Here is a 24,931-nt window from a genome sequence, read left to right on the forward strand (position 1 = left end):
CGACTGGTTAAACACGGTTGCCTTCGTTCCATCCCATCGCTCGCGTCTTTTCGTTCAACGGGAAAATCCTCCGTTTTCCTGGAATCTTCTCCCTTTGTTTAATAATAATAATAATAATAATAATGCATTTACACGAGATGCAAAGAACCGGATCGATCCTCGTTTTCCAATCCTTGGAAAAACGAAAAAAAAAGAAAAAAGGTATCTGCGTGGAATACATGGAATCTCGAGACGTGCTGTTGGACACGAATTCGAGCGCGAATTCGTCCGTTTAAATTTAAATCCGAACGTGTGGACGTATTAATAAATAAATGACAGATCACGAGGATCGCGACGAGCAGAGCCGACGTACGTACGTACGTTTCGAATACCCTTCTAAATCGGGGACGATAATTAAAGACGCGGAAAAATAACAATGGCAGGAAACCGATGGTCCACTTTCACCGTCCCTCCTATTGATTTTCGACGGGAGGAGAGGGGCCGTGACAGGAAATTGAATAGGAATTTCCATCGATCTCCGTCCGAAACGACAAAATGCATATTAATGCCGACGTTAAACAGAAGGCTTTATTAAATGGCGCTCGTTACACGGCCCTCGTCAATCCCCTCTCCTCGCCCACAAAACGGACAATTGGAAATTAGAAATCAAATCCGGTATTGTCGCGGCTAATTTAGAGTGAACGACATCCGAGAGGGGAATTCGTGGCCGTCGTTCACAACGACTACGAGCGCGTGGCAATTTAATAACAATCGACCGAATCTACACCGATCATAGATCACCTCTCTTCTAGACCTTTACCCTACAATACAACACTCCTTCTCCCCACAGATATCGTCGATTACTCCGTCGAGATCTCGTTTCTTTAAAATTTCCATTTTCTGGGAAACACGCGATTTCAAAGATTCGCGTTAAATTTGCATCAAGGCCCTCTTTTGTCTCCTCTCCGCTCGCGAAAAATAATCTCTCCCTCTCTCGTACCCGCCTTCGTCTCGCGATCGAAACCGAAATTTCGTTCACCGGGATTTCGCTCGGTTGGAAATCCGTTTCTCCGACACGCGTGGATTCTAAAAGTGTGCCGGTGTGTGCGTGTTCCTTGCGTGGATCCTTCGTCGAAAACGTAGCGGCGGAAATCGAAGGTCTCCGTCTAAGTATAGCACCCGGCTCGCTACCGTAAGTCTGCCCGTCTGACGTCGAAAAGTGTCGGAACTATAGGCTGGACCGACCGATTCCAGCGAGCACGGTGTGTATCCGGCAGTCAGTATCTCGTGGGCCGAGATCGCGTCTCAGTCTTTTCGCCTTTTTGCCAATTATTTTCTCCCTTTCTTTTTCTCGCCTACGTCGAGGGGAGTAGCGGCGAGGGTTCATGAATGGATCGATGAGAGCGTAGTTCGTGAGTGAGTCGCGTGTGAATACAGCATTTTGTGCGCGTCTTTTTTTTTTTTTCTTTTTATATATATATATATAAAGTTTCTTCCTCTCTTCGAGGGAAGGGAAGGGCGAAAAGCTCGGGCGAAGAAAAGTTTCCTCCTCTTCGGCGAAGAAGGCGACGCGAAGGAGTTTCGTCGATAATAGGGACTTTCGTTTTCTTCTCTTTTTGTTCCTCCTTACCTCCTCCTTACCTGCTCCTTTTTTATCGTTCGACGAGGAGAGCACTAGGATTTATTTTATGCCGACGCTTTGAAACTTCGTCTTAGGAAGAAGGAGAGAGAGAAAGAGAGAGAGAGAGAGAGAGAGGGAGGGAGAAAGTTTATCGTATAATTGTCTGGGTACGTATGTTCCAAGTAAACTCATATATGTTACCGTTGTGTTGCTCGTTATTTAAAAAAGTGATTTCGACGAGAATAGAAGAGAGCAATTTCGAGTGAGAATTTTAATTTCTCGAAAAGTATGGAGGAAGAATTGGAATTTTCGTACGCATAAAACGTTCGATAAAACGTTTTTTCCCCAGCTAACGAGTATATAACGAAGAGTGAAATGTTACGAAGTTAGTCGTTTCGATTTCGAAAGAAAATTTGAGAAGATCCCAATTGACGAACAGCAAACAAAACGCACGCTAAGCATCGCGATATATAATAAAACAGAAATATCCCGTTTCACGTGTTCGTGCGATGCATCGAGCGAAATATGAATACCAAATAAACGAGCATTTGGATCGTGACTCGTTGAAACGACGCCCACAATTTCGGATCGGTATTTTCGTGTAGACAAAGGAAAAGGCTGAATCAGCTCGTGACGCCGCACTCGATTTTCGCTTGGCGCGAAAATAATAACGGTGCCACGTGCCATCTCCGAGCCGTTTTTCTCGACGCGTCATCGAGTCGAAAATCTCGTCTCTTCTTTCCTCTCCCGTTACTTCCCTCCCCCAAGAAAAGGAAAAAAAGAAAGAAATTTCTCCTCGTCGAAAGTCGAAACGAGATGGAACGATTCGGCAATGATTCCGTATCATCGAATATATTACACACGCAAGTACGTTTATTCTTTGTCCCCCACGATTCTCCGTATTTTTCATCGAATTTTCCCGTGAGCCACCGCTTGTTGCTTCTTCTTCTTCTTCCTTGCCGTCGAACGAACGCGATTGCCAAAAATATCATTCCGCTTGGGATACCGATTCCGAGGAGACCAACCCCTATGAAACGAATCGGATCTCACATTCACACCTCGAGCTTCCTTTCCGTTCCTTTCGTTCGAGAAGCTACGAGTCGTAACGAAGGTAAAACCTTTGTGTCGAAAGAAGCGGAATCAAGTGGGCAAGCGTGTCGTGGATTAAGCGTTCCATCCTCGTCGCATCCTCGCCATTCCAGAGAAAGTTGCTAATACGACACACAGCGCTAGCCGCCTGTTGCACCCCCTTCGCAATTCGCTTTTAAGATCAACAAGTGGTTCGTCTAAGTGTAACAATGCTTTCTAACGTACGCTTGTTTCGCGGCCGAGCACTTTCGCGGCCGATCGGTCCTTGGCACGGCCTTCGACGTTTAACGACGACGTATCTTGCGAAACGGGATTTGGCTCTGATACGCGAACGGAACACGCTTTCATACGCGGTTCTCGATTTTAAATTTAACCCAGTCCATCGTTTCGTCGACGTCGATGATCGAAAGATCAGCCAGAACGGATTTCAGAACGGAAGAAAAAGAAAAAAAATCGGAATACGTCTTCCCTAATTCAAACGACGATCATCGTATCGTCGATGATCGTCCATTAAAAGAAAACTTTCTTTCTCGATCCGTTCGTATCTCTATTATTAACGAACGTTTAATGGACGAGTGTCACTGAACGAGGATGCGAACGAACATCCTCGTTTTATCGAGAAATCTGCGTTATTTTGCTTGGCTCGAGCCTGCGTTTTTCGCAGAGTCGTTGAAAAAATGAAATCGTTACGAGATCTTCCATCGATCGAGGGAAGGGGGGGAGGGGGGTGGGGGAGGGAATCCGTTAATTCGGTCGGCCTCTTTCGAAACCGAGAGTCGGCGATCTCTCGGTCATAAATCGATCGAGGAATTTTGAAACGATCCGGAATCGGTGCCAAGCCGGTGGAGGCCGATCTCGGGCCGATTCGCGTAAAATTCGCCGGGCGGCCAAGTTGTTCTCCCTCGGGCGACAACTTGGATGATGCATACCCGCGTCTCGAAATAGAAGAGGCAACGACACTGAAAGAACTTGACATTGTCTCGTTGGCCGCGACGAATCGAGGGGAGAGGAGGTGGGGGTAGAAAAAACGCGAGAGGCCTCGTCGAGAGGAATCGGTTGCTCGTTAGAAATCGAGCGATGAAAGGAAATGGTTAGGGTCGAGCTCCAGATGCTCGTCGAATCGAGAAAAAGAAGAAGAAGAAGAAGAGGTAGAAGAAAATATTGGTCGGAATGAATGTAAATATCCGTGGGACGCGACACGATGAATAACGACTTGGCACAATAAAGATCTCGAATTGCAACAGGCAGTGAATTACACATAGTTTGAACTATTTATTGACGCTATGACGAGGATGAGAGTTTGTATTTCGAGGAGTGGCGTAAGGGATTCGAAGAATCTTTTTCGCGGGGAAATTGGTTAAAAAACCAATGTGACGCGCGTGACTAAAATGAATCCCACTCTCGCGTATATAACAACACTCGTAGGATGAATTAGTATTATCGTTTTCCATCGTGTGTAACATTTAACGAGTGGAACGAAACAACGAACGCGCTAAATAACACACGTTTTTTTTTTTTTTCCTTTCTTTCACATGTGTGGTGGGCAGGCATGGAGCAGTTCGAACAACTGCTAACGTGCGCGATATGCCTGGACCGGTACAGGAACCCCAAGTTATTGCCATGTCAGCACAGCTTCTGCATGGAACCGTGTATGGATGGCCTCGTTGACTACGTGCGCCGACAGGTGAAATGTCCAGAATGCCGTGCGGAACATCGTATACCCTACCAGGTGAGGAGATATTATTGAATTGGATCCCTCTCTTTTTTCCAATTTCTTTCCCTTTTCGTCGTTTTATTGGAAACAATAAAATTCATTCGAGCGGCGTCGAGCGAGGTCGAATCGAGAAAGAAGAAAAAAGAAAAAAAAAAACGTTTTATTTAAATTCGTGGAAGAAAAATCAGCGATGATCTCGTCCTGTATAAAACGGATTATTATTTAAATATAAACGAAGTTCTTTTTTTTTTTAATTCAATCGCGAGACGCGACCTCGTCTTTATTCAACGACGAATCTGCACACTAATCCCTCGTTAAATTGGATACAAAATTTCACACAGTTTCTCTCCGAGCGACGCCTCTCGACGCGAACCATTTCTAACTCCTTGTGTATCGAAAAAAACCGTGACGTGATTCGAAATCAAACGCAACTCTCGGTTATCCTTAATTAAAAGCGGCGACGCGAGCGACAAACGTTGGATAAAGCTTGGAGAGAAAAAAGGAAGGGAGGGGAAAGGAAGGAAGGAAGGAAGGAAGGAAGGAAGGAAAGAAGGAAGGAGAAGAGGAGAAGAGGTTGAAACGGAGGAATGCAATTGAAAACGATCCCTCTCTCTCTCTCTCTCTCTCTCTCTCTCTTTCCTCCTATGAAATTCAATTTCAGGTAAAAGCCGTGTACGCGTGCCGAGATCAAAGTCACCCCTCTCTCTCTCCCTTCCGCTTGGAATTTCTTTCGTTTCGTTTCCGAAGGAGACGTTTCATGTCGTTATTCGATTAAAATTCGATCGGAGTTCTTAACCCGTGTGTTGTATGTCGCGGCGTAGGGCGTCCAGGCGTTCCCGACCAACGTCACCCTCCAACGATTCCTGGAGCTGCACATCGAGATCACAGGAGAGTTGCCGGACCCGACCAGCGGCCAAACCATGGAACGTTGCGGCGTTTGTTCCGAGAAGAGCTACTGCAGCCTCTGCGTCCACTGCGAGAAAAAATGTTGCCCCGAGTGCAAGGACGCTCACATGGACATCCTGAGGCGTGAAATAACGCGCATCAATTCCCAGGTAACCTCTGTGTGTTCTCTGTGTTTCGTGAAAAAGAAAAATCGCCAAGAGGGGAAAAATTAAAAGATGATTCGTTTGAATCGACGAAACATCCGTATTTTCGATATTTCGGGCTCCGACTCGCCCGTTGGAGAACCTATACTTCTTTTAGGTGTGGAAAATGGAAGGAGAGAAAAAAGTGGAAATATCGACTTACCACGAGAAGATGGGAGGAGAAACGGATTTCACGGTTCGACTACTACCCCTCACCTTTCAGTTTCTTCTAATTTCCCGCCGATTAAAAACCCTCTCGAGGATTAAACGGTGGAATCCGAACCGAGGTGGAATAATCCACGGTCATTGTCGATGGAGATTAAAAACAGACTCGAGTAGTGGATTCGTGATCGAGTAGCTCTCTCTCTTTCTCTCTCTGTTAAGAATTCGAAGGGATCGGGAAGCCGAAATTGGAGGGATCAGACCGATGGAAATCCCGAATTGTCTCGAAAAAACGCTAAACCCCGGCAATGATTCGCGTCTATCTCCAGCTAGGAATAAAATCGGTTGCCTCGATCGTCTTTGAGACAGAGTAGAGTTTACGATCGGATATCGACAGCTCGTGGATATTGCTCTTTGGGGGCAGGAAAAAGAAGGAAAGAGCATTCGTGCCTGAAATTCAAGATCGTTCCCGATCGATCAAAAAGGTTCTTGGCGACGATTCGATTTGCCCTGCCTGTCCAGGAAAATTCTGCTGCCTACGTTTCTCACTTTTCCTTCCTTCCCCTCATATATCGCCAACAACTGTGATTACACCTGTGATTGCGATTTCCAATCCCTTCCTATTATTTTCTAATTTCCTAATTTCGTCGAAGATCTTCGCGATCGATCGCGATTTCGAAAAAAAAAAGAAAAAAGAAAAAGAAAATCGTGAATGGAATTAAATTTTAGAAGCGGGGGGGAGGGGGGGGGAATATACGACGATAGGTGGACGAAATTGAAAATATTTATACACGTTGAAACGTTAAAAATATACCTTGATCGGTGGCAATACGTTTTCCTTGAATTGGCCTTCGATGTTGCCAGAGGGATAATAAAAGCAAACGAAGTAAAATGCCCCGTTGATAGCGATGGCTATCCCAAGACCGATCGATTGCGTATTCTTCCATACTAGTTGAGTGAAGTGGCACACGCTGTTCAAACCTTTTATATCGTTGTTTCCGTATTTGTAGTAATCACCCTCTCGATACCTAAATCAAATATAATATACCACTTATCGAGTCTTCTCGCACGAAATTTCAATTACGACGATCGTACAGTCGTAAATTTAAAAAAGAAAAAAAGATAATTCTTATTCTGAAGATATATATATATATATATATAAACTTAACCAACCAAGATTCCAACGGATCCTTCGGTTTGATGTCGTAAGGCAAATTCCTCCACGGGGATATGTATATGTTTTCGCCGTACTTCGGGTCCGATTTGTACTGAAGAATACCCTTTTTCGCTAGCCTCTCCGCCCATTCTTGCGCCAACTCGTTCAACTTGAAAAGAATTCCGGCCGTTTACACGGATTATAGAATATTCGCCGTTCGTTCGAGTTCCGTTTCATTTCCGAGGTTTACATTTCAACCTCGTCGTTGAAATTTATCCGCTAAATCGCGTTATAATATAAAAAATTTACGAAAATGACGCGGAGAAACGACGGTGTTCCATATTGAAAACGGAATCGTAGCCACTCAAAGCTAGCTACGCTGCTTTGGAGAAAGAATATTTCTTATTTCGAGGAAATAAGGGGAAACCCGTGTCGATTTACCTCATCGTCGATTTTTAACGGAGGGGAATTGTGAATAGCTCGATATTTGTTATGCAGTTTAAGGAAATCTTGTACGAAATTCGGCGGCAAATTTCTGGAAAAAAAAGAAGAGAAAGGGAGGAGAGGTTATTCGAGGAAATGGTTGGATATGGTTGGATAGGGAGAGGCGGTTCGAATAAATTCTCACTCCATTATTGATACGTGCAAAGGAAACCTTCAAGATTCGAAAAACATGATGGTCGGATGGTCAATCGAGTCACGACGAGAATATTGAGATATTATATTGTGGTTGGAGGATCATTTCTTCTTGCAGAATTTTAGATTGAATTATTAATTTATAAAAGGAAAAGTGCGGCTACATGTTGGCGAGTGAACGAATGAATTGAAGGTTATGGAGGAATTTTTGACAAATGAGCGAACAATCGCGAAACCAAAACACGATGGTTTTCCTCCGTGGTTCTCCTACCTTGGCAACACGATTGCAGGCCGATGCTCGTTCGGATGAAAAACTCCTCGAATACTTCTCGAACTTCCGAATTACGCTTCGATCGATCTTGAAATTTTTAAATTAGCCACAGAAATATCGAAAGCGAACTGCGTATCGACTCGATTCGAAAACGAATACCGACGAATTCAGGTCAACATAACCGCGCGTACTACGTATAACCACGCGCTATGTACGCGCAATCCGAAAATATCCGATCGGTATATTTGCCCTCTCCTAATGTTTCCAAAACAAACGGCTTCCTTTCGCGATACGAATTCCTAGTTTGAAAGAGGGGGGAACGCGGCGACGGGAAACACGCGCGTTATCGCGTTCGAACGAAAGAGGAGGGAGTGATTTTTATCGCGACAACGATTCTTTTCTCAATTAAAATCCGTTTCTTTTTTTCTTTTTTTGACCGTTCCTCGTTTCTTCGATCAATCAAGAATTAATAAAACAATATAAAAATTCCATTCGAAAAGTTTATCCTTTTCACCTTCCCTTGAATATTTTCAAATATTTTATCGGATTACGGGATTATTATTATTATTTTATATCTCGCGAAAGAGATATAACGCGGAATTTTTCTGAAAATCCAGAATGAATGAACGAATGGTTTTCGAGGAGGAGAGGGAGGGAATATTATTTAATAACGCAGGTTGGATTAAAAAGAAATGGTAATCTTGCAGATTCGGAGGGGGCTGCACAGGTTGCAAGACGCGCTCACCCTGGTGGAGAAAAACACGTTGGGTCTGCAAACAAACTGCGCCTCGGTCACGGAAGAGGTGGACGAGATTTATCGGAGGCTGAGCAAGGCTTTGAAAGACCGCACGGAACATCTGCGTAACGAGGTCGATCGATACCTGAGCACCGAGCTCAGAGGCTTGATTCAACTCAAAGAGAATCTCGAATTGGAAATCGCGAATATTCAGAGCAACTGCGATTTGGCGGAGGCTCACATCAACGAGAACGTGCCGTGGGACGACTCGGAACTCCTCGATACGAAAGAACTCTTCTTGCGTACCGTCGAATTCATCAGGTTTGTTCACCCTAATCCGACTCTCTTTCCTGCCCATCACATTAGAAATATCTCGCAATTTTCATATTTTCCGAACAATTTAATCGACTATCTTCTTTCTTCCTTCAAAATTCCTTTCGAATCTTCGAAGGAGGGGCAATACTTGAAAATTTCTAGATCTCCCTCCTTGTAAACTGTAAACTTAAATTTGGAAAATTCATGGAAAATCAATTTCCGGGGTAGAAGAGCGCATCTCGTTTTTCTCGTGGTTGGTCGAATTTAACGTCAAAATCGGAATCTCGAAAATTATCGGCCACCTTTCTCCTCCTCGTTCTCTCAACGTTCGAGGTTCAAGAGTTCGACAAATTTCACGCGGACTTCTAATAAATTTTCTGGATAATCGAAATGATTCTCTCAAGCTGGATACCTCCTCGATAAATTTGCGCGAAAAATAAAAGCGTAAGCACGATTATACTCGGGACGTAATTCGCGACAAATCATCGCTCGCGAAATCTTATCTGCCTTCCCCTTCTTCTTTTAATTTTTCTTCATACAATCTCGAACGCGATGAATTTGAAAATTCGCCAGCTGGGAGTAGTAAAAGAGTATTTATTAGTCTCCGGATGGATTTAACGGGTAGGAAGGAAGCTCGGCTAGAAATATGAAGTGAAACACAGCGTAGAAAGTACGGCCGAACGTACATTACATTAAAAATAATCGTTCAACGATTTCCCTTCCGTTTTTAACCGGTCAATTTATAGATTACTATTATTTACCTGGTCAAACCTCTCTCTCTCTCTCTTTCTCTGCGCGTGTAATTCAACGAATGACGGTGAAATTCGTTCGTTCCCTTCTTCGAGAGTTTTATTCTTCGAGCACAAGATTGACGATAACAGTGATCGATGAATCGAAAAATAAATAAAAGCAATGTTACGAGGAATATTCACCCTCCATATATTCGTACGTTTTCCAAATAGCTTCTCCGACGTTTCACCAACGTTTCCATCGGAAAAGATGGACACAGAAGACTCGCAAGATGCGCAGCAACAACTTTTACGCTCCATCTTCCGTAAGCGGATGAATCTTTCGACTTCTCGAAATTCTGCTTACATATCAACTTTGCCCGCGACACCAGTCTTCCAGTTTTCAAGCAATCCTCCCTATTTTAACCTCGGCTATTACTCTCGTGGAGGGAACGAGCGTAGCAAGTAAGGAAAAGCCTCTCCGCGAAATATTTAACAGCTGCCCCTCCTCTCGATTACGCGACCAATCGACGGCGTGCGAAGAAGAAAGAAACGAGGGGATCAACTTTTCCATATAAAATGCAAAGGTCGTATCCGAGTAGAGGTGATATCATTAAGATTGCAAAACTCGGTGATCCTTTTTAAGGAAGAAAGAGGACGTTTACATTTTTAACGAGATGTAAAAAAAAAAAAAAAAAAAGAAATCTCCTCTCTTCTTTATATAAAGCACATTTTTCATGAGAATACTTTTCTTTTCTTCGACGGGGGATGGAATCCAAGAGACAGAGAGAGAAAGTTTCTCCAAATTCCTTGGAACACTTCACTAGGGATCGTATGCGAGCCTAGCGCCGCAACTTGGCCGATAAAGATACGATAATTCACTCACTAAAGCTAATTTACATGTTGGTTGGTTGGCAGGAACTTCGAGTACGAGGCGGGGGATTACGGTCGACGGGTGCGTTTCGTGATGGCGCACGATCCGAATCAGCTGGTCCTACACGTAGCCGGTTACGGTGAATTGAATATCAAGCCAGAGGCCGGAAGTGGAGGATTGCTGGGTAGTTCGAGCAGCCTGGCACCTCCGGGGGGATCACCGGGCCTGATGAGAAGCAAAAGCGACCATCGTTTGGCCTCGCAATACAGGCAGCAAGAGGAAGAACGGCTGGCGAGAAATCGATACGTCCCCGAATACGAGTAATTATCCCTTCTACGTTCTCGATTCCTTCCTTCGATTCGAGTCTACCATCCTTCTTCTCTCCGCTCGAGAAAACTCGATTTTTCCACACGGAACGGAAGCGTTAAAGGAGAAAAATTGCTTCTCCATTATTTTTCTCTCTCTCTCTCTTCTTTTTGTTACTCCCTTTTTCCCTTTCTCGTCGCGATGCAAGGAGGAAAAGTCTGCTTCCTATTCCAATATATTCCAAAGAGAGGCCACATTGTCTCTTAGAGCTTAAGAGAAAATGTATCGCTAGAGTTACGATCGTTTCAACGTCGGTGTCGAGCCTACATTTACGTTTATGGAGCAGCGCGTTCGAAAAGCGTAGGTACAGCTTAGAAACGCCTCAAATCAGTACAGTACACGAAGAGAACGGAGAAAGAAGTCGAAGAACTTGGTACACCTACGTACGTACGGAAGAAAGTACGTGTTCTGGAGCAGAGAGAACGAAGACTCTCCGCGGGGGAAAGAAAAGAGGTATTCGGTGGGTAACTAGCTGACCGGTAAAAACGTGTTTGACCGTGGACGTAGATTACTTTGGAATATTGCCAAACGGCGTCCGTGGTGGGCATACATTTTTCACGATGTCCCACATATCTATTCTAGCAAACGTTATAAATACACGAGCCTCCACTGGCTGTATCTTTTTCCTGGCGTGGGCCGGGAACAACTTCCTCGAGGCCGAAATAGGCATGGTCGAGTTTAATTACCGTTTCGTTTCGTGTGATACGCGCGCGTATTTTATCAAGTCGAAATGTAAACGAAAGAAAAAAAGAAAGAAGAAAAACATTTCGATAATTAACGAGATATACCGAGGGGGGAGAAGGAGGATTTAAAGGATTTCTTTGGTCGCGTGACGATTGTCGCTAATAAACGGCAAGTTCTCCGACTGATAATCGAGGGTAATTACTCGAAACGATGGCGTGCAAATTCGTCGGTGCCACGTTCGTGCACCGTTCAATTCACGAATTTGCGGCAGCAACTATTCGCGCTTTTGTTTGTTTCCCAAACTAACTTGGGGAACGAGTGAATTTTACTTACGTTCGAACCTGATTTACGGAGTAAAAGCATCGAAAATCTAAATTTACCGATTCATTCGTCGTAGAAATTTGGATATTAATAGTTGGGAACGATTCGAGTCGAGTCGTGCGTAGAACGGAACGACGTTCGGATCGGAAATTCTTTTATTGCCGTTTCTTTTTCGGGGGAAGAAAATTGCATTAAACGTCTCGATAAAATCGTTTCTCCATCGATTTAAATTTCCGTTTCTTCTTCTTTTACATGCGAAATGGGCGGATTCTTAAGTAGAAGTGAAAGAAAAAGAAAATTCACTCGAATATATAGAACAAATTGTTTCGAATAGAAATTTCAAATTCGACGCAAAAGAAAACTCGATACTCTTCCGCTTTCTGTGAACCACGCGAACGATTATCGAATTAGAAGAAGATCGTTCTTCTTCTTCTTCTTCGTTCTCTCTCTCTCTCTTATGCAAACCCGTGTCATGCGAAACGATAATTAAGCGATCCTCTTGGATGAATCTCTTGCCTTGAAATTCCCTTGAAAATCGGATAACCCAGTTCCAGAAAATCATGCGAGAGAAATGGTTCTCGCTCGTGCCAAAAATTTCATTCAAACGGATTAATCGTTAAAAGATAAAAATAGCTAGAGTCCTATCGACCAGCATAAAAGATACAATATTAAAAATTCATACGATACGTCTCTTCCCTCTTTATAACTCCTCTCTCCTCGTCTCTTCGAATCGTAATAATAACACGCTTAAAAAAGCAAAACAAAAAAGCCTCGCTATCCGTTACACGCGTGAAATATTGGTGACACGTGTCACTCGAGAGATTGTCGACGCCTGATAGCGCGAAACGCGCCGCTCGAATTGTCAGATTACATCGGTTCGATTGAAATGGACGAAATTGTTATCGAGAGAGGAGAACAGATATCGTCCTCTTTCTCTTCCCCTTCCTCGTCCATAAACGCTGGTCAAAGATTAGAATTAATTCTCTGGCGAGTAAAAAATTTCGCAGCGAGTTCGAACGAAAGAATCTTTCTCGGCCCTTGGATATTTCTTAAAAAAAAAAAAAAAGAAAGAAAGAAAAGAAAAGAAAGAGAAACGGATGAGGTGTAGAATAATAAAAATGTTATTACGTGTTATGGCGACAGGTACGACGCGCCGGAGTACGAGGTGCCGAGGAACAAGTCGAGGTACAGAAGTCGATTCATGCGGCATCGGGATGGCGACGACTCCGACGGCGACTCGAGGTCTACCGTGCGGTTCACGTCCACGACACCCCAGGAATCCTCGGGGCTCCGTGAACGCGTTCTGGACACGGAGGACGCGGCACGCGGGCCGCTTTCCGGCATTTTTCGGCTCACCGACTCCCCGCGCGTGATGAGAAAGCTTCAGGAATACGAGAGGGCCGGGAAAAGGAAGAAGGAGGAGCCACCGTCCCATCCTGTTCAACAACCTCAACCGCCCAAGCCTCAGGTTAATTGAACGATTCAAAACAATTTCACCCTCGATTTCGAATCGCGATGATCGCGAACGGGGACGGATGGATCTTTCTCTGGACGAGAGAAGATACTTTTTTTCTTCTCTTTTTCTTTTTTTGTTTCTCGGTGAAATATTCGTTATTCTCTATTCTACGAGATCTCCATGCGAGAAAAACGAAAGAAAGAAAGAAAAAAGTGTACACGGAACGTGCATTGTTTCGAATTTAATTTGAAAAATGTAAAAATGCCTCTATTCAAGTCGGCTCCCACATTCACTTTGCACACGTAGTTTGAACGATTGATTCGTCGATTTCTCGATCACGCTCCATATTCCATTCTTTCAAACTTTATTCTACGTTTCTTTTTTTTTTCACATAGGTTTTTTTCCAAAAGAAGATCCACGCAGAGTTTATTAAAAAGTTATATGGTTAATTATGCCAAAGTTAAATATCATTTTATCGCTCGGATTTAGAGGATATTCCGATTCTCTGTTCGTCGATTCGCTTTTCTCGAAAAAAAAAAAAAAAAAAAGAAAAAAGAAAAGAAAAACAACGAAACTCATCGAATTTTTCGTTTTAATAATAAATTGAATCGTAGACCGATAGATTCTGGATTCTTCGTTCATTTCACACGGACGTATTTGTTTTTGACAGTGATTCCGCAGCACACAGAATTTTCACACGGATTCCCTTATTACGGCAATACTCGATACACAGGAATGGATCCTGTGAGGGGCAAGTTCGATGGGCAAGTAGCTTCGAAATCTCGCGAATATATATCGCTTGGATACGATTCAACGGGAACTAAATTTTCGATAAAAGTTCAATGCGCACGAAAAAAAGAAAAAAAAGAAAGAGAAAACCGTATCGTTCCCTTTATGGACATGAAAAGGAAATAAATCTCGACGAATTTAAAGTAATTCGATATTTCACACGGTAAAAAAGAAAAGAAAAAACAGAAACGCAATATGGAATGTATACTTGACTCATAAATATGTAAATAATTCGAGGCACGAACGAATAAATCTACTTTGTAGTTGGTTGTTGTATATATGTATATATGTATATATGTATATACTATAAATATTTTTGTACGAAATTATATATATTATAAGACAAATGAAACGTACACGAATACACGAATATATTTTGCTCGTCAAGAAAACAAAAAATTAATCTCTTGCACTTGTTCACTTGCGACAAATCCTCCTCTTTATCCTCCTGTAACCATACATGTCTATTCATTCTGTATCCCGTTTTTTATACGTATAAAAATCGGACTAGCATTTTAATGCGTCTCGCGCCATGTTGCGCGAAAAAAAAAACGAACGGAATAGAAAAAAGATCTCGACTTGTTTACAAGCAATCTAATAATAACCAGCTAGCTGTTAATTCATCCTCTCGACGCGTTTCATGTCGAAAAAAAAAAGAAAGAAAGAAAGAAAGAAAGAAGGAAGGAAGGAAGGAAGGAAGGAAGGAAGGAAAGAAAGAAAAATAGAAAAAAAAAATAGAGGGAAAAATAAAAAGAACAACAAGAAACGAAAAAAAGCGAGAAGAAAGAGGATTGACCAGAGGAGGATGAATTTTTTTGTTTCGACGGACTCGTTAAATATATCTTTTTGTCGCCTAGGTACAAGTGAGAAAAATGCCGACAGCAATGGCGAGGCAAACGAGCGAGGACGACGAGATTTCTAGAATTAAAAAGCAAAATAAAACGGCGGCCACACCTACGAGCGAAACAGTGGAAGAGCGACAACCGGTACCGACATCCACGCCCGCGCACCCACCCCCGAGGGAGGCACCCCCCGAACGAGAGCCGGAAGAACCCGCACGAAGACCGATGCCTGCGAGGTAAGCTCGAAAACGAAATTAATCGCTTTAAATTACGCTTTTTTAAATTTCCTCCTATCCTCGAATTCGAATCGAGTTTCGAATTCTTCTTCCTCTTCGATCCCGCTTTCACTTCAATAAATTGCGGTTATTAAACGGCGTGACAATAATTTATAGGCGTGACGGGCAAAATATACAAACGATGCGATCGAATTCACCGCAACGCCATTAACATTAAGTCGCAAGAGGATCTTGCCTCGTGGTAGATAGGTTCGCGTTTCAGTGGTAGAGGCGCATATCTAGTCGGACAAGCTGATTTATGTCTATTCGGTAGCAAGCTGATCGAATATACCCGGTTCTAGAAACTGTTTCTACCTCGCGTAATATAGCACGTAATATAATTGTCGAATCGATAGCATTGGCGAAATTTCATTCGAAGAAGCATTGTTCCCGCGTCATATTACAGAAGTCGAGCGGTTTTAATTTTAAATTGTCCCGAGTTTATGCGAGTTTAGTTTAGTGCAATTTTTTTTTTCTTTTCTTTTTTCTTTCACTCGTGGAAGGATAAAATAGGTCGACGTTTATTATTTCGATCGTTTTCTTCTTTTTTTTTTTTTTTTTCTCCTTTCTTTTACCAACGTCAAATATTTCATCCGGAATTGTCGTGAATTCGTAATGTCGAGTGTTTCGGTACACGGAAAAACTTTAAATACACGCAACGCAAAAGTTTTTTAATTCCGAAATTCCATTCCGTCCAATTGTATCGCGGCCGTCAATTTAAAATTACGTCTCGAAATTCGCAAATTTCCCCGGCAAATTAACGAACGTGAGAGTCAACGTGTACATACGTTAATACGATTTCAATTCGCGTCCCATCTCTCTCTCTCTCTCTCTCTCTCTCTCTCTCTCTCTCTCTCTCTCTCTCTCTCCGTTGGAAATTCACGGTGCGATAATATTGATGGAGGAAAATGGGTGAATCGTGGCTGCATAATTCCTTATTGCGCCAACGCGTGAACCAATAATACGATCGGTCACGCAAATTACGGTTTACCGGCGGAATACCGACACAGATCGAACTACTTACAGATCGAGTTTACCGACTCGAGCAACCGACTGGTTGATTAATAAAATATATATGCCGTTATACACGCAGGAGAACTTCGACGGATACCCACGCCCCCGCAACGAGAAGCGCCTCATCGGACTCGAGCACGGGCTCGGAGAGCTCGGCAGGGTCCGGAATACGCAGCACCGGTGCACCATTCACCGCCGAGGAAATGAAGCAGAAATACTTGTCGAGGGCGCCGGCTTCGAGCGCGACATCCACCGTCTCGTCCCCGCATAGCGGCACACCCCCCACCCCCAAAGACACCGCCAGCCCCACCTCGCGCTCCTTTCAGAGCCGTTTTTTAGCTACAGGTGAACAATCCAATATACGAATAATTTTCGAATACTACTCGAAGATCGGTAGATCGGAAGATACACGATAATCGAGAACATTTAAACGAATGTTGATCCTTCAATTTTTCGGATTGTTTCGTGTTATTTGTTCAGGTAATCGTGCAGCGCCCCCGCCACCTGCCCAGCCCCCGGCGGTGCGGGAGGAGAGCGGCATAAAGAAGAAGGAAGAAGAGGAGGACGAGGACGAGGAAACTAGCAGCTCATCGGAGGAGACGGAATCCGAGACGGAGGAGGAATCGGAAACCGATGCCCATGCAGGCACGGGGACCTCGACGACGGTCTCGAGCGCGGCGCAGGACCGTCAGAGGAACGATTCCGCCATGGCGAGGACGGACATTGGACCCCTGCTGGCTCGAAGCGCGGAGGCCAGACGCGGCAGCAAGGAGGACTCGCCGACCACCAGGCAAGTATAACTAATTCTACTTTCTTTTTTAAAAATTGGTAGATTTCTATTAACAAGTAACATCGGCGTAACGAATGGTTGGTACGTATAATCGGTGTATGATACCATCGTCGATCGTCAGATGCGTCGAATCGAACGTCGATCTACTTTGACGGAACGATCTTTTCTTCTTTTTTTTTTTTCTTTTTCTTTTTCTTTCGCATCACGTCGTCTTTTTCTCTGTTGCGATGAAATGGAAGAAGGAAAGGGAGGAGGGTAAAAAAAGGAAAAAAATCGATATATAACGAACGACGAACGATTTCGGCGGTAATTCCGACTTCGATTAACTTCGATCAACTTTTCGAAGCGATTCAAATCGATCCAATTTCTCGCGTGTCAAAGAAAAAAAAGAGGGGGGGGGGGAGGGAAGGGAGGGGGTAGAATCGAGCGCAGAATCATCAGGTTCGATGAGATCGAAGAGTATCTCGCGCGAGGAGCGACGCGGATGGATGGATGGATGGAGAAGAATCGCGAAACTTAGATTGAACTAGAATATCGAGGGATGAATATCGTGTCTCAGGTATTCGTCGCCGAGAGGAAGTCCCGCGCATTCGGTGACGACGATCAACCCGACAGCGACGACGACGACGACGACAACGAGCGGCGCGACGACGCCGGCCGGCTACACCAGCAGGTTCGTAGCACACGTGGATCACGGTCAGACTCATCAGGCCAGTCTTTCTAATTCCAATAACCCCCACGACCGTAATCGTTTTAGGACGTTTAGTGACGAACACGATGAACCGTCAACCGTCGACCGTGTCGAGGATTACGAAATCGCGGCTAAGAGCGCGGATTACGATATTCACGGTGCGATGGTTAAACCGCAGTCGAACAAACGAAACCGCACGGACGATAGTACGGACACCGACGAAACCATCACCACCTCATCCTCCTCCTCCTCCGCGACTACTGTCCGATTCGAGGGTCTCTTCGAAGGTAGCGGTTACGACGATGATAGTTCTCGGCTCGACCAACCCCCGTTAACGGAAGGTCGTTCGGGGAACGACGTGAACTCTTCGTTGCCCGATCTTCGTTGGATCGATCGGGGAAGGTCGTTCGCCCGGCCAGCAGCAGCAGCAGCAGCTGATAACCACGAGACCGCCGATTCCACGACGGCCGATCTCCACCTCGTCGCCGCTGACTCGCCGGAGAACAGCGTGGAAAGCTGCGACGAGGACGAGTCGAACAGGGACGAGAACAGCAACATAAGGGATAGGAGGACGGTTCATGGCGAGAAGAAAAACGATTCCAGCGAGGAGGAATCGAGCGAATCGATTGATCACCGGACGTATACCGATGTCGCACCGTCCAATTCTCATTTGGATACGAGTTACGGCGGATACGAGGATGCCGGGGTGAAGAGGCGAAGCTCCTCCATACTGGAGGAGAAGAGTGTCGAGGAGTTGTTCGACGATAACGGATGGGTGATTACCGATCAGGATCTGGAGAAGCCGGCTCGAGCGGTCGGCTCGAAGAAAAACGGTTTCGAAGAGCGGGCGAGCTCGAACGAGGAGAAACGCGAGACAGGTTCCGGAGACAGGTTCGAGGAAACGAATAGTGGAAACGTCGCGTCGCAAAGTTTATCGAGGAGCGGAGGGGGGAAGTACGGGGGGGAGAGTAGCATCGGGAAGAACGGTTGGATGGTGTCCGATGAATCGGAGAGCGAGTCGGAGAGGGCCGTTTCGCCGATGGAAAATTCAACGAGGCGGAGAAACGAAGTGAGTATCGAGGAGGACGGGAGATTGAATCGCGACGGCTCATCATCGACGGCGGAGGAGAGTGGGAAAGGTGGGATCGGGGCGGAGAACGACTCGTGGACCGGCGACGAGAACGGGTGGGTGATTCTAAACAAGGTGAACGACTCGTCGAACGGGAAAGAGGGGGAAAGCGTGGATGAGACGCTGAGCACGATTCGTTCCCAAACGACCGACCTCGTGGCGAGAACTAACGTGGTTGAGAACGGTGCATTAGTCGCGAACGCTACCCAATCTAAAGAGACCGAAAGCAATTGCAACGAGCACGAGGACACGCCTGGTGTCGATATCACTATACCGATGCAAATGGTAACCACCGTTTTCTGTGTGTCCGTACTGTGTTACAGCGTTCTAATCAATCTGTTCCTGTAACCCGTTCTACTACACGTGGTACCCCCTCTTCTTTTTTTTTTTTTTTTTTTCTTTTTTTTGCCAAATCTCTCACTCTTCTCGTATTTACACTAGCCCACGTTCTCGCCTTCTTTTTGTTTTTTGTTCGTTGTTCGTCGGTGTTAGTCGTAAAAAAGACTGCAATTGACCGCTCTCACGGATACAGACGAGACTGCCTCGATACCGAGAGATCCGATGCAGCAGTTTCTACTCTCTTATTCTTCTTTTCTTTTTTTCTTTTTTTTTTTTTTTTTCAGTTTCCGTTATTTTTATCCTCGCGTTCGTTCGCTTCTCGGTTTTCTCGTTGCTCTCGTGCCAAGAATGGACGCCGGCTCGTGGAACGTTTTGTTCCCAAGCATGAAAGGAAAAACACACCGATATCGCACGAGTATCGAGCGTAGTGGTAAAGAATGGAATTCCTCGGACGCTTTGCTCCAGAAACGTTCGTTTACCTGCATCTCGATCGTGCACGGTCGTCGCACGATCGATTTTATTTATTCGTCGCGTATCTTATCTATCGCGAGACTGCTGCCTCTGGATCATCTTTTTCTTCTCTTTCTAACAATTTCCATCGATTCGATATTTCCATCGATCATGCATACATACATACATGCATACACATCGCAAAAAATTCGAAGAATGAAAATGATTTAAGAGAGAAACGGAGTAGTAGAGAATTAATTTCGATTTATCGCGTAATTACTGTATGGTGAAATACTTGCATTTTATATATTGTGATAATCGTACGTACGATCGTAAATGTAAACTTTTTTGTTCCTTGATCGTTGATCATTATAATCTCCCTTGCATTGCTCAATACACGTAGCTTCTTAGAAAACGCGAATCAAAGGGGGAGGGAAAAAAAGAAGAAGAAAAAAAGAAAGAAAGAAAAAAAAGGGAATAATAACGCATAATTCAATCGCAAATCGGCAAAATTAAGCGTGGTAAAGGATACCACGTCCTCGCGTAAAAGCAGCTTAAATCCATACCGGAGTGAATCGCTTCTGAAATCGTTCCCATACACGATACACGGTCGCGCTAATGGCACGTCACACACATATCGATTCTCGTTCGATCGCGCAAAACCAGGAGACGTGACGCGTTTTTGTAACATTTGGTGACCAGCCATTCTCGCTACCACCGTCGCTACCACATTTTCGCATCATTGAAATTTTTGTACTCTTTTTTCCTAGTGAATAGGTTTGCGTCAGTTTGTTGGTGTGGTAAATAAACTGCATTTCTTTGTGATAACTCGTATTATTTATTTCCCTCTCAATTCGTCCTCAGTTCATATTAAGAAACAACTCGTAGAGAACAAGAACGGACAGATGTATCGTATACACCGTCTGACAATTTTTTTTTCTTTTCTTTCTTCTTTTATTCCTCGTATCGCATTATTTATTATTTATTATCCGTTACTCGTCTCTCCTGTTTGTCTCGATTCTTCTTTTTTTTTTTTTTTTTTCTCGACTTTATTTTCGTTCTTATTTTCGTTCTCCCCCTCCCTCGCGAATCTTTGTTACTCTTTGTCTTGTTTGTATATTCGTCGCCCGCCCGCCCGCCCGCCCATCCATGTGTTTTCCTTCGAAAAAGATACGTGAGAAAAAATGCATCTTTATTTATTGCACTAACAGATTGAACGCTCGCGAAGAGATTCAATATCCCACGTGAAATTCCTCTCGCTTGTTCGTTCAACCCTCCCTTCTCCTTCCCTTCCTCCTCGCCCTCCCCGCAGACAATTTTCACCAGAAGGATTCCCTTTCTATGTTATACTTAATACCCTCCTCCTCCTCCCCTCCCCTCCCCTCGAACTCTGTCGCGCCGCACAACAAGATGCACGCAAGCTCACGCCACGAATTCGCAACGCACTCTCGTCCGATGTTATAATTACGGAGGAGAAGGAAGAAAAAAAGGAAGAAGAAAAAAAAAAAGAAATCGATCCACGCGTAGAACATCGAAGTCATGATGATCCAAGGCGCGTGTACGAAACGAGCATGAAAACAATCCTCCGTTCTCGATATTTTTTCGAACTTGGAGAAAGAAAAGAAAGAAGAGAGAGAGAGAGAGAGAGAGAGAGAGAAAGAGAGAAAGAGGGGGAAGGAAATAATTTTAAAACGGAGACCCGTCGTGCAAATTACATCGATCGACAAATTTCGATAAATTTAACAGAAGGGCTTGAAGAAATTTTGAAATTCGTAAAAGCTTCTTCGAAATTTGATCGAATTATTCCGATTTGCCCGTAATATAACGTAATAAATTTTATCGATAATTAAATACACGCGCGTAATCCCCAAAATCGGAAATGCAAATTAGAGATACACAACAGGCAGATATTACAAACGGAACTAATGTGACCGCATTGTACGCGACACGGAAAGTGGTCAGGCATGCACTAAAGGGTTTAAATATAACCCGTTTGTTGCTTTAAATATCCGCTACAACTCGGATAGTCAGCGGGGCTATATCGGTCTGTAATCCGCTTGACTGGAAACACGGATGTTATTCCAACACGTTTTATCGTTTTCGACATCCATTAAAACCGTGGTGGTAGATTTCAATTTTTTAAAACGGGCGGCACGAAAAATTCTCGTCACGAGAAATTGTACGTGTATATATACATATGTGTGTGTGTATGTGTGTGTGTTTCGAAATGTGTTATGAAAACATCGATATGAAGCAACGCAACTTTGGAAAATTCGATGCAACTCGAGTGCATGGACGACGCAAAGTTGGAAGATCGAGAAAACATAGCGGTCTTAAAATTTTACGACTATCGTTTCCAGTAACTTCGGTCCTATCCATATACGTATCTGCCTTGTATATATTTAAAAAAAAAGAGGGAGAAAGGTTTATCGTGGTCGAAAGTTATCGTGCTAGAACGGGGGCATGATTCTGAGAAATATGTATTCGAGTACGAGAAAAACGACAAGTTCGACGAAGAAAAAGGAGAATTAATTTTTCGAACGGTGAAACGACACGCGTACGCGAAAATATAAAAGAGATCCGATTGAAGAAAGATATTGGAAATTCCTGGCTCGTAAAATCTCGTGAAAAAAATCGACTCCTTTTATACGTTCTCGCGTGGATAACGCGCGAGTTCGAAAGCAATAATAGCTTTGATAAATCGCGATCGACGAAAAAAGAAAGAAAAAAGGAAGAGGAAAGAGAAATCGGTTTAAAATTAAATGCAACGAACTTTCGATAACGAATTACGAAATAAAATTGCTTACGATACAACAAGGATCGCTCCCCATTTCACAGGATTTATGATAGGTCCTGGTGATAAACAAGTGACATATCAAGTACTACAGATTGATGTACTAACACGCGATAGCCCATCCGTTTTCACTACTCGTACGACTACCGTGGAAACACACGGTTGATCACACGCCAGATTTACACCACCGTTGTGACTAATTGACCCACGGATCCCGCTATGGAATGGTAACTAACACTCGAAGCGATATAATAGCGAGAAAATGTAGCACTGGTGTGACTATCGGGAGACTAGGAGACGTACGTATGATTATCAACGAATACGAATATCAATATGATTAGAAGATCGGTTGATAGAAATTATCGGTTATCCCCGAGATGCTTGCTGTACACCATTCAAAACGATATCTCGTCCATCAAAGATTCATGTGACTCGCATTCATGCGACGTAACACATTGTTACTAAATCACACATATGCACATATATATAACTCAAGGCAAGTTAACAGCTTCGAGGATTTGGAGAGGATTTTTCAATAGCTTCCGCAGTTTTCCGCATTTTCGCTCGAGATAACCCAAGAGATGATCCAAGAGAACGGATTCGCGAATCGATCGCTTGCGACAAACAACGCGAACAACCGTTTCACTCGTACAAACGACAATCTTTGATAACCATGCATATCCACCACTGTATCGATGAAGGCCTGTCGACCCTTTCTTCCTCCTCCTTCCCCCAATCTCCGCGAACAGTAACAGGCTTCTCTCTCTCTCTTTCTCTCTCACTCTGTTCCTCCTCTTGATTAACAAGGCCGATCTGAACGAACCGACCTTCGTTCCGGGATGTTGCAGGTTCCTGAACAAGAGCAGAAGCCAGGCGGCGATGATGGCCAGCCGGGAGCGCGAAAGAGAACGAGAACGCGAACGAGAACGAGAACGCGAAAGAGAAAGGGAACGGGAGAGAGAACGAGACGTGGACGTGGACGCGGATTCGCCCCTGTCGACGAGGTCGCGGTACGCCGCGTTGAAGGAAAGAAGGCAACGGCTGGCTCGGTCCAGAAGCTCGCACAATTTCGGCGGAGATGACCTCGACCTCGACGAGGAGCCACCCTCTCCGACCACCCAGTCGCCCAACGCCTACTTGGCGGCCAAGTACGGCGCCGGTTCCGAGCTGGCCAGGAGTCGGAGCACTCACGCCTTGAAATCGAGGGAGCCGAGCCCGGAGCGGGACAGGGTGGGTGCCGAGAAGGATGGCGCGGCTCTAAGTTCGTGGGCGCGATACTTGAAGAACAAGTACGGGAATCGCACGAGCAAAGATAAAGAGCCTTCGTCCTCCGCCTCGACGATTCCATCATCGAGGTGAGACGAGAAATTCGATTGAATCGATCGAAATATTTCTTCCTGTCTTTTTTTTCTTTTTTCTTGGGAAATCAGTGGAAGCACCTCGAGGAGGTTATCGCTCGGATTACCTTTGAGGCACGGTGGTCAAACGTCCTTCGAATCTTCTGACGACGATCAAAAAAACCCGTCAGGCTCCCCCACGTCCCCTATACAGGCAGCTCCCGTTATACCCGCGGCAGCAGGTTCCTCCACTAGGTGAGTTTATACTTGGTCGTTTAAAGAAAAAAATGTATACACGCGATATATAAATAATAATAAGAAGAAGAAAGTTTTTGAATAAGAAAAAAAAAAGAAGAAGGATTACTTTAAATCTAATATTGAAATGCGACAGCAATGGGCGGAGGAGTCACTACTTGCTGAAGCGGCGGCAGCTGTTCAAGTTCGGGATGCGGGGGAGCGAACCCGGATGCTTTACTTGGCCCAGAGGCCTCGCGGTTGGCCCTGACAACTCCATCGTAGTGGCCGACAGTTCTAACCATCGTGTTCAAGTAATCCAGATATATATATATTTTTTGAAAGAACGACAATATTTTCGTCGATGTAATACGATGAAATCGTTACACACAGGTATTCGACTGCAACGGGAACTTCATGAAGGAGTTCGGATCGTACGGCAGCGGCGAGGGTGAATTCGATTGCCTCGCCGGGGTAGCGGTGAACAGGATCGGGCAGTACATCATCGCGGATCGTTACAACCACAGAATTCAGGTTCTCGATCCTTCCGGTCGTTTTCTGAGAGCGTTTGGCTCCCAAGGTACCGCGGACGGTCGGTTTAATTATCCTTGGGGAATCACCACGGACGCTCTTGGATTTATTTATGTGTGCGATAAAGAGAACCATCGCGTACAGGTACGTGGCCTCGCGTTACTGATACTTATTTTTCTCTTTATTATAATCCGGTTTTATTATAATCTGACGAGCGAGGAGGAATACGGCGGCGTCGTGCAGCTACATGGGACGCACCCCCTCAAAGAATCTTTAGAGAATCGTCAGACTTCTCTCTCGTTTCTTCTATATATGTACCGTGAACATACGATAATGATGATACAGATATGATATGTGTTTAATTAATTACAGTGTTTAATTTACAGTCGTTAATCTCTTCCCTTTCGATTCTTCCGCTATGTGTACCTGTGTAGAATTTGTATAGTTGATCCTTGAATAAAAACGCCTACGAATTTTTCTCTGCAATAAACAATTAATTTCGAGTAATTCTCTGTTTGTA

General features: G+C 44.4%; 3 protein-coding genes across 8 annotated transcripts in view; 1 reads left to right on the forward strand and 2 right to left on the reverse strand.

Moving 5' to 3' along the window:
• LOC100872289 (uncharacterized) overlaps positions 1 to 7,709 on the reverse strand; it is a 37,859-nt gene extending 30,150 nt beyond the window's left edge. The window contains exons 1-4 of the mRNA XM_086914288.1: positions 7,438 to 7,709; positions 7,251 to 7,344; positions 6,827 to 6,978; positions 6,468 to 6,681 (exon numbers count right to left, since the gene is read on the reverse strand). Of these exons, the coding sequence (XP_086770414.1) occupies positions 6,468 to 6,681; positions 6,827 to 6,978; positions 7,251 to 7,344; positions 7,438 to 7,442 (465 nt within the window). The 5' untranslated portion in view covers positions 7,443 to 7,709. The remainder of the gene's footprint in view (positions 1 to 6,467; positions 6,682 to 6,826; positions 6,979 to 7,250; positions 7,345 to 7,437) is intronic.
• Positions 1 to 24,908, forward strand: part of tn (tripartite motif containing protein thin) — a 41,533-nt gene extending 16,625 nt beyond the window's left edge. Inside the window, exons 3-16 of one of the 6 annotated variants that reach the window (XM_086914276.1) lie at positions 4,237 to 4,418; positions 5,225 to 5,458; positions 8,424 to 8,773; positions 10,414 to 10,689; positions 12,884 to 13,208; positions 14,843 to 15,063; positions 16,196 to 16,461; positions 16,597 to 16,906; positions 17,466 to 17,579; positions 17,664 to 19,011; positions 23,158 to 23,664; positions 23,740 to 23,901; positions 24,038 to 24,194; positions 24,274 to 24,908. In XM_086914276.1, the coding sequence (XP_086770402.1) occupies positions 4,239 to 4,418; positions 5,225 to 5,458; positions 8,424 to 8,773; positions 10,414 to 10,689; positions 12,884 to 13,208; positions 14,843 to 15,063; positions 16,196 to 16,461; positions 16,597 to 16,906; positions 17,466 to 17,579; positions 17,664 to 19,011; positions 23,158 to 23,391 (3,858 nt within the window). In that variant the 5' untranslated portion in view covers positions 4,237 to 4,238 and the 3' untranslated portion in view covers positions 23,392 to 23,664; positions 23,740 to 23,901; positions 24,038 to 24,194; positions 24,274 to 24,908. The remainder of the gene's footprint in view (positions 1 to 4,236; positions 4,419 to 5,224; positions 5,459 to 8,423; positions 8,774 to 10,413; positions 10,690 to 12,883; positions 13,209 to 14,842; positions 15,064 to 16,195; positions 16,462 to 16,596; positions 16,907 to 17,465; positions 17,580 to 17,663; positions 19,012 to 23,157; positions 23,665 to 23,739; positions 23,902 to 24,037; positions 24,195 to 24,273) is intronic. The other 5 variants (XM_086914278.1, XM_086914275.1, XM_086914277.1 and 2 more) reach the window with 5 other exon arrangements.
• Camta (Calmodulin-binding transcription activator) overlaps positions 1 to 24,931 on the reverse strand; it is a 99,969-nt gene that overhangs the window by 32,491 nt on the left and 42,547 nt on the right. The window lies entirely within an intron of this gene.

Source organism: Apis florea, unplaced genomic scaffold (genome assembly GCF_048593485.1).
Source record: "Apis florea isolate Af1SG1 unplaced genomic scaffold, ASM4859348v1 contig_3587_pilon, whole genome shotgun sequence".
NCBI lineage: Eukaryota > Metazoa > Arthropoda > Insecta > Hymenoptera > Apidae > Apis > Apis florea.